At 47.4% G+C, this 10000-nt stretch overlaps 1 protein-coding gene across 1 annotated transcript in view; it reads right to left on the bottom strand.

Moving 5' to 3' along the window:
• The window catches only part of LOC125043253, a 71191-nt gene that overhangs the window by 6171 nt on the left and 55020 nt on the right, over positions 1-10000 (bottom strand). The window contains exons 9-13 of the mRNA XM_047639266.1: positions 9667-9734; positions 9333-9416; positions 8756-8920; positions 1409-1606; positions 1132-1245 (exon numbers count right to left, since the gene is read on the bottom strand). Of these exons, the coding sequence (XP_047495222.1) occupies positions 1132-1245; positions 1409-1606; positions 8756-8920; positions 9333-9416; positions 9667-9734 (629 nt within the window). The remainder of the gene's footprint in view (positions 1-1131; positions 1246-1408; positions 1607-8755; positions 8921-9332; positions 9417-9666; positions 9735-10000) is intronic.

Raw genomic sequence — 10000 nt, 5'->3', positions numbered from 1 at the left:
GGTCATCAGAGTGATCATGGTCATCAGAGTGATCATGGTCATCAGAGTGATCATGGTCATCAGCGTGATCATGGTCATTAGAGTGATCATGGTCATTAGAGTGATCATGGTCATCAGTGTGATCATGGTCATTAGAGTGATCATGGTCATTAGAGTGATCATGGTCATCAGTGTGATCATGGTCATCAGTGTGATCATGGTCGTCAGCGTGATGATGGTCATCAGAGTGATCATGGTCATGGTTAACAGGTCCAACAGTATGACCGGGTTCATCGTGATCATTTTCATCATGGTGACCGTGTTCTTTCTTGTGATCCTGTTCGTCATCGTGGTCATGTTCATGAGTGTGGTCAAGACTATGTTGATCACTCTTGTGCTCATGTCCTTCCACGTTCTGTGCATGCTGGTCGTCAGAAGAGTTTTTCACTAAAGTTTCATGACTAACGTGACTATCCCGGTGGTCATTATGTGAGCTGCCTTCGTCGGGAGATTCTTCCGCATGATTCTCTTCCTTGTACTTCTGCAGGAATGTCAGAGGATGATACCTAATCCTAACCCTGTCATCTTCTGCAGAGACTTGCCTCCTTACCCGGCTCACTAGGTACTCCTCGGAATGAGGTTGGTACTTGGGACGCAATAAGTTCTCGAAGTACTTTTTGTAAGGTAGAACAGGCTTTCTAATGAAGCGGATTCGGTTTGTTTCTGCATCTACATCATCTGCTGTCCTGTCGCCATTTCTGATAATTTCCTGGCTACGGTGTCCCTTTCCAGTTAGCTTCTTAATAAATTTTGAGAAGCTGTCCACTGATTTCAGAATCTTATGTGGGGAAGCATTACACTGATGACCTACCTTACAGGGTACAAACACTTGTCCCTCTACAGTTTGATAGCAGCGTGAAAAGATAGGCGTACATTTGGTATTCATCCAAAAAAGGTATAGCAATACAGGAAATTAGTAGGAGCTACATTAGATATGGTGAAAATCCGAAGTTCCTTATACAGAATAAGTTAGAAAGAAATACTGATTATAGAGTATGGAGTATATATCGAATATGGATAGGAATTAGTCAAGAGGCAATCGCATCCATCAGTAATGATGCATGCAACTATTCTAGAGGGCGACATACTGACCTGTTATAGGCTTCCAGGGTCGAGTTGTTCTAAGCCACGGAGGCCTGGTGGCCCGTGGCGTGTAATCCGTTACGAGGGAGCTCTGACTCGCTCGCGTGGGGGGCACGCACGCCTCTGTGGAGTCAAGATAAGTTTCATACAATGTCTGCTTAAAGCACTGTCCATTATTTTATAACCATATAAGATTGCAATTGCCGACTAAACAAATACTATTACTGACAGTAAAATAAAGTAACATTTATATTTATTGACACTACTCATAAATCCCCTTTCTCACCTTTCCTGTGCAGCTTCATACCCAGGACCTCAGGCTGAACACCCCTGGAACACACAGGGCCCGCTTCTTTGATGAAGACTACGCCTGAGGGCTTGATTACTCCCACAAAGCACTCGTAGATCTTGACATCCCTACGATAAGTGAAGGCGTACAGGCGCCCCTCTTCCTCCCACTGCCCTAAGCACTGATATTCCCGCTCTGGAAAAGGTCAAGATATGTCACCACATTGCCACAATTAAAATATTTCTCGTAGTAAGCATAAAATATCAAAATCTTTTAAAATCGTTATTCATCATAATATTAGATTACTAGATAAGAAATGTCGTTAACTTTTCAATTAATTGTGCCAAGGAAGATTCCTATTTTTTTTTAGGAATGCCATCAACATATTAATCTATATTTAATGCTAATTCTAGTGATTTATTCTCTTTATTTAGAAACGAAAGTATTTTGCATTAAACTATAGAAATGGTTTACAGATATGTTCCGTTATATTCTAGAGAACTATTTTATTCATATTATTCAACAAGTAAATTGACGAAATAAATGAGTAAAATAATCCTCCCTGTGCACTGTGAAAAAATATCAAGAAAAACGAGGTAGAGCACCATATCCTGGTCACTGGTATTTAAGAAAAAGAGTATTTGGGCGTTAATGTCATTTGGTCTGATCTAATAAAAAATCAACCAATAAATTAAAAAAAAAAAAAATCTGTTCACTAAATGACTGGGGATACATGCACTGTTTTATATTCACTCGCTCTCTTCGACCTACCATGTTCAGTTCACCCTGATCACGAAACAGTCCATTAAAATCAATCGAAAGGGATCACCGTCTATAACCCGACCCTACACACACCACCTCTTCTCACGACGACGGATCCAGTGCTAATATTAAGAGATCGGGTGACATCTGTAGGGGATCAAGTAACCATAAAGAGGCCGCTGGTACTTAAGATTCGGTCTCGTGTTGGGGCTTCCGAGTCACCCTGCCTCGCCTGGCTTTGGGTGGCCTCTCCAGCACGGGAGGGGAGGCAGGAAAGGCGAAAGAGGGGAGGGGAGGGGAGGGGAGGGGAGGGGAGGGGAGGGGAGGGGAGGGGAGGGGAGGGGAGGGGAGGGGAGGGGAAGGGAGGGGAGGGGAGGGGGAAGGGAGGGGAAGGGAGGGGAGGAGGGAAGGGGAGGGAAGGGAGGGGAGGGGAGGGGAGGGGAAGGGAGGGGAGGGAGGGGAAGAGGGAGGGGAGGGGAAAGGAGGCGAGGGGAGAAGAGGAAAGGGAAGGAAAAAAGGTGGGAGGGGAGGGGAGGGGAAGGGGAGGGGGAGGGGAGGGAAGGGGAGGGGAGGGAAGGAGGGGAGGGGGAGAGGAGGGGAAAGGAGGAGAGGGAGAAGAGGAAAGGGAAGGAAAAAAGGTGGGTAGGGGAGGGGAGGGGAGGGGAGGGGAGGGGAGGGAAGGGGAGGGGAGGGGAGGGAGGGGGGGGGGAGAACGGAGGGGAAAGGAGGAGAGGGGAGAAGAGGAAATGGAAGGAAAAAAGGTGGGGTGGGGAGGGGAGGGGAGGGGAGGGGAGGGGAAGAGGAGGGGAGGGGGAGAGGGGAGGGGAAAGGAGGAGAGGGGAGAAGAGGAAAGGGAAGGAAAAAAGGTGGGGTGGGGAGGAGAGGGGAGGGGAGGGGAGGGGAGGGGAGGGGAGGGGAGGGGAGGGGAGGGAAGATCAGAGAAGGGTAGGGCTGGGTAGGGTAGGGTAGGGAAGGGAAGGGAAGGGAAGGAAATTAAAGGGGAGGGCAGGGGAGGGGACTTATTAGCGATGACGATGATGATGATGAAGATGACGATGACGATGGTGATGATGACGATAATGATGAATACGATGACGATGATGATAACAATGATAATGACGACGTTAATGATCATCATGATGACGATGAGGACGATGATGATGACGACGTTAATGATCATGATGATGATGACGATCACGATAATGACGTTAATGATCACGATGACGATCACGATGATGTGATGATGATGATGATAAATAAACCACGGTACCTGAAGCTTACAGATGTAAGAGGAGAAATTATTGACGTGCCGGAGTGGGCGGGGAAGAACAAGGGTGGGGTGGGGGATTAAAGCCCTTCTATGTAATCAGGTTCATTGGATGTGGATTGCGTTGGAATAGGACGCCGAACACGGTCGTGATTGGTCTCAGCCCAATATAGACGACGTCTTCAATGCCAGCTAATAACCGCAATAAGGTGCACTGAGCATCGAACCAAGAGAGATAAAAATAGGGGAAACCTCACAAACTTCAGGGTTTAATGAATAACGTCTCCTATATTTTTTCTTACGAATGAGCCATACGTCACATTCAAATATCCTATTTCCCACCCATTACCAGGGGTGTCCTTAGGGAAAGGAAAGACCAGGGCCGGTCCCCTCGAGAGGCGCTATTCTCAGGGTAATTACGGAGGCGACAAGAACGTGGCTTGGGTGACGCACGCACGCACGCACGCACGCACGCACGCAAAGGCTCTGTCTATCTCGACTCCAGAATAGAAACTTCCCGACACTAATGCCTGTTCTCGGAGGGCCATCCGTGTCGCCGGTGCCACGCCTACCCGATGGCCGCGCGGTGGGAACTTGGGCCAAATGAGAGGCCATTAAGGGAAAGAAAATGAGAATGATGAAGTAAAAGAAGGGGGGAGAAAATGAATGGCAAGGAAATAGAAAATAAGCGGTAGAGAATATCAATTTATATTGACAATGAAGGAAGTGACAGAAGGTAAGATGTAACAATCAATTCATGCGAATTCATTGCCCACAAGAAAAAAATAATACGAATGGGAAGAAGTGAAACAAACTGAAAAACAGAGAAAGAGAAGAAAAAGAAAAGACGTGGACGATGGAAAGGAAGTAGGAAGAAAAAATAGACACAACCAGCGGAAGTAGATTAAACATTTGTAACAGAAGGAAAAGAAAGGGACACAAAACACAAAACAACAGAGGCTAGAAAATCGCAAGATAATAGACGAAGAAAAAACGAAACTGGCAAACAGAAAAGAATACATGAAGAAGGGAAGAGCGAAAGGAGAGAGAGGAGGAAGGAGGGGGGAGGGGAGATACATGAGATGGACGTGGCGCCAAGGCGTGTCAAGTGACCAAAATACGAGGTCTGGTTCCAGATGACCGGGTGACCACCGGGTCAATCCAAGGGTCATCGGGGAGGGCGAGGGGAGAGGGGAGAGGGGTGGAGGGAAGGGAAGCGGGGAAGAGAGGAGAGAAGAGGAGGAGGAGGAGGAGGAGGAGGAGGAGGAGGAGGAGAGAAGAGGAGGAGGAGGAGGAGGAGGAGGAGGAGGAGGAGGAGGAGGAGGAAGAAGAAGAGGAGGAAGAGGAGGAAGAGGAGGAAGAGGAGGAAGAGGAGGAAGAGGAGGAAGAGGAGGAAGAGGAGGAAGAGGAGGAAGAGGAGGAAGAGGAGGAAGAGGAGGAAGAGGAGGAAGAGGGGGAGGGGAGAGTAAGGGGGGAGAGGAAGGGAGGGAGGAGAAAGAGAAGGGAGAGGAGAAAGAGAAGGGGAAGGAAGAAAGAGGGGGAGAGGGGAAAGGAGGAGGAGGAAGAGAAACGGACTAAGTAACCAAACAAGAAAAAAGAACGCGAACCATTTAAACATACATCTAAAGTATAAATCCAGATGTAATAGGTAAATAAACTAACAGACAGAGTGGCGAGGATAAAAGACCCTTATACCGGTTGGCTTAATGAACACAATAAACTGAAAATAAAACAGAATAACGTCTACCTTTTTTTTTTGGTAACTGAACATGGTATGAGCTTTCAATCTGCTAAATGACTAATTAAATACAAACCTACCAAATACGTTAATCTACATCTTTATTTCATATGCAGCACATCATGCAGGTTTAACGCATGCGAAAGTAATATTAAACACGACTTCTAACAATAACTTGTTTTCACTATTTACAGTGTCACACGTACCTTAATAATTCTTCAAAGTTGAGCTACACTGAGAGGGGAAAGGCATAACACGCAATGGCGAAATAAGGATTCGTCGTCAGTGCATTTACGGTCAAGCCCGTTAGTCCACGAATGTCTGTTCTCGTTTCTTTCGTTTCTTTTCGTGTGGTCATGATGAGTCATTCAGTCAGTCTTCATGACCACACTCAAAATTATGTTATAACCATGCTTACCTATGGTCCGAATTCAAATACAGGTAGTTCAAATAATAGACATAAATATAACATATAATAACAGGAAGGACTACTTGTGCGGTGCGGTAATGCAATAATCGTGCAAGGTCCACCAGCAAGTGAGATATTAGTCGCAATGGCGGAGAGCGATGCGTGACTGTCACCACAACTACCTCTTGAGCAAGATGAATGGGGCAAGCTGACTCCAGCCTCACCCGTGATCTGTTGTTTAATCCAAATACTTGCACAGGTTAGTATGGCGAAGTAGTGTTGTAATGTAGCGCATGAATTGTGGCGTAGATATTGCAGTCTGGCATACGATGATGGTGGGCAGTTCTGTGCACTGTGGGGTGTTGTCTACATATGTAGGTGTAAGTAATTAGCGAACAACAGTGCAAAAACAGCAAGGTGCATTTATACCCGAATAAAATCAACAAGCATTACATTTTCCTGGCAAGCAAGCTGCCGAGCATTCCCGAGTTCGAAAAATCCTCTGAATTACACGTTACAAAAATCAACATGGTAAAATAATCATGTAATACCACCATGCACTACCATGCTGCATGTCGACAGTACATGATGTCTTCTAGTAATTAGGAATGGCCGACGTCTGAACATAATATGCGTGCCTCTAGTCGGCGCCCCTGCCTGCTGCTCTTGGTCAGCACTTTTTTTTTTTTTTTTTTTTTATGAAGTGATGTGAGAGCGAAGAAGGATTACGTCTGATTAGCAGTCCTGGCTGTGATGTAATATTCTCAATTGGTGCTGTCTAAGCCGTGTTACTGTAGGGAAACCTTTCAGGCCTACGGAATATTGGGTGCTCCCAACTTGGCGAGTGTGTAAAGGTTGTGATGAGTACTGAGATGAAATGGGTTGTCTGGAGACTCCACCACCATAGCCCGTGTACTATGGGACACACTGTACCTTTCTTGAGCACAGGAGACGTCGCCCTCCCCGGGGGAGACGCAGTGTCGTGACTGTTAGGCCGACCATCGTTAGAAGAGCGACTCCCAACTCCTCTGGAGTTCTCAATATCCTTAGTTGTGGTGAGAGTTATCCCTGCCACAAAGTATGTTCCTCCTGTATGCGTTCTTGTATCATCATCAAGACGATTATTAGATGCATGTGACTGTGTAGAAGGCGGGCCTCTTGACCAGATATCTTCTTCTCTTGTGTTGTATGATTCACTGTTTTCTGAATTGTTGAGGTCAAGATCAAGAGAGGAAGAACCCCCGCTGGTGAAAGGTCTGTTTAATGTCATGTCGTGTCTGTTGTCCGATGCGTCACCAGGTCTGTAAGGTCGTTCATAAGGTCTGTCATCACCACTGCCTGAAAGAACGATATTTGGCGATTCTATATTTCTATCAGTTTCTGAAGAAGACCAGAAACCTCTTCCACCTGGCTGTCTGTTTGTTGTCGTGTCCTGTCCGTTGAATCTGTCTCTTACCTGCTCGTCCGAGTCTGAGTAACCATTGTTTGCATGTTTAAATTTAGAATTATCGTTACTAGAAGTGTCAGGAAAGGAAGGGCCAAGAGAAGGCCTCCATCCAGAGGAGGAGGAAGGAGTAGTGAGATCTATAACATCAAAACCCGAAAGTGCAGTCTCGGAAGAGTGCGGACGGCGCCCGTCGCGACCACTTCCAACTTCTGCCGAAGAACCCCAAGAGGAAGAAAAGTATCCATCACCACTACCAGAACCATGACCTTCGTGCATGTTGCGGTTGTCAGTCATGCTGAGCCCCGGTTTTCCATGATCCCTTAAACCTGTGTCCCTGTTAAAATGTTCAGATTGACGGCTGCCTTCCGTGAAATCGTCCCCCTGAACCTTGGTTGGCCCATAACCAGGGGGGAATTTATGTCTGTTGTCCCATGCATAATACCTGGTGTCCTGTTGGCCATGCATACCTTGTATTTGAGGGAAATGCTTTGCATCCCCAAAGTGCTGTGCTCGGCCCCCATTGAGAGAGCCAGGAGAGTGTCGCACTGAGGACTCAGGGAGGGATGCCACTGGATCTCGTGGATAAGTGGCTTCGCCTCCGCTGATGGAAGGTGCTTTTGAGGTCGATTCATGAAAGCCAGGCGGTGCACCAGGAACCCAGGTTGCTCGACCTGGCACGCCCCCTGCCTCCTCCTCTTCGTCGTCAGGCTTTTGATCTGGCAGTGGCACTGGCCTACCAATGTGAGATGGTGCATGTGGAGGCGCATGGACTGGCCTTTGCTGCGACAAGTGCACCGGCACTTGCGGTGGTGGTTGCGGCGGCAGAGGTCGATGCTGTGGCATCTGAGGAGGCAGTTGTTGTTGTGGTGGTAGAGGTGGCAGTGGTCTCTGCTGTGGTCCCTGAGGTGGTAATGGTCGTTGCTGAGGGGGCAGTGGTGGCAGAGGTCGTTGCTGCGGCGCCTGCGGCACTGGTCGCGGTACAGATGGTTGCACAGGTGGTTGTGCAGGCGGTCGCACTGGCGGCGGCGCAGGATCTGCCTGAAACTCGTCCCGACTGCCAGTGCCAGGCCAGAATCCAAGCGGATTGTAGTCCTCCTGTCGCCTTGGAGGCTGAGGTGGACGGCGGTTTTCCAGGAAGGAATCGCGACCGGGGGAGCGATCGAAATTCCGGCCCGAAGTCGGCCCGCTGCGTGACGGCGGTGGCCTGGGCCTGGGCGTAGTCGTGGTCGTGGTAGTTGTAGTAGTGGTTGTAAACTCAGGTGTACTCGAGCCCCACAACCACGAGATGGTTGTGGTACGAGCATTAGCAACACGAAATTGGCCTGCCTGCCGTTTCCCGCGCCTTCCTTCGCTGCCGGCGATGGTAAGCATGGCGCCCGTGCTAACTTTTTGCTCGGGCGGCAGCCAGGGTCCCGCCTCGCTCGTGGGGCCGCCCACCTCCACTTCTGGAAATACATGGGATATGCCTCCAGCCTCTGACCTGCGCCAGGCTTATAACTCATCTAACAACTACTACCGGCAAAGGGAATGTTAGTGACTATGCTGCAAAATCTTACGCAACTGTCGAGCATATGTACTGTACTTTGTTAGTTGAATTACGTGGTATAACCAAGCACGAGTTAGTATTCAAAGTTACTTCGTTAGTCAAGCCGAAGCCTATCAAGTCAATATTACCAAGGTTGATAACTTAGTAGGAAATGAATAAGACTCCCGCTACTCACGTTCATAGATGGCGGTGGTGTTCCTGCATTCACTGACTGTGTAGTACATAATCTCGGGGGCGTCGCAGTCCGAATAGAGCTGCGAACATATCCCTTTCGCGTCCGGCAGCTCCCCCGCGTAGTTCCCAACAATAGGACACGCTGTCGGTGCCTCGACGAGGGATTCTGCACGGCGAGGGAGGCGTCAGTAACCAAGGAACAATGACTGAACATCCAAAATCACTTTAATTGCACGAACAGAAAGAAATAGCATGTAGAAAATAATAATTCCATAATGAGAAACAATATACCACTTAAAAAAAAAAAAAAAGGTATGGGAAATTGGCGTTCGCTACATCACTGGAAAAACAAAACAAAATTCACGTGAAAAATATGTAAATTCCAGAATACTAAACTGCATACGGATATACGCACACCTTGCGATATTTCCTGTTAAGAAGAAGTAAAAGCATATAGCGTATCATTTCACAACTAATCGCGTGTAGAAAAACATTTCCTTTTATTCGGCATAAACAATAGATAGTGAACGCAGCAAGCATCCTTCGATTGTGGCATGCAACTCAGCCTTGCAACTCACTTCCTTGTGTGATCCACGAAGTCATATCTCCGAACTTGGCATAGTCGCACAGGCGGTCGTCGAACACCTCGCTCGGGTAAAGACCTGTCACGGAAAACGCAATAAGCTCTCGGAAATACACGGCGACTATGTGTACATATGGACGATCTGTCCTAAGCTACAAACGAACTAGTTTCTCATACGGCTATGCTTATCTAATTCATCCATTGCTAGTTAAGTAACCGACATGCATATATCCATTTGACATATTTGTATCCACCCTTCCCGTTCTTATATCTTCTATCCATAATACTCATAAATTAAAAAAAGGGGAAAAAATCGTCAGGAGACTCACCCAGCATGAACTCCAAGATGTTGGCACTGCGTCTCTTGAGCCACATGCAGTTATAGTTCCAATCGCCGCTGGGAAGAGAACACAAGAACACATTGTATAACACGAAAGATCCCCCCCCGCCGCAGTACTGAGATCCCTTTGTCAGACGATGTGTTGGACGCATCATACAGGGCAATATACCTTCTCAATAGTGATTCAGACGGCTAGTTTATTTATCATTAGCTTCTGTATACAAGGGTGGGATAAAAGAACTTTGCCTGTGCCATGGGGTTATTAATAAGATGCTTCATAACAGCTCTGCGTTTCTTTTCTTACATGATAACGAGTCCTTGGG

Source organism: Penaeus chinensis, chromosome 3 (assembly GCF_019202785.1).
Source record: "Penaeus chinensis breed Huanghai No. 1 chromosome 3, ASM1920278v2, whole genome shotgun sequence".
NCBI classification, from domain to species: domain Eukaryota; kingdom Metazoa; phylum Arthropoda; class Malacostraca; order Decapoda; family Penaeidae; genus Penaeus; species Penaeus chinensis.
This window is presented reverse-complemented; position numbering and strand designations above follow the sequence as displayed.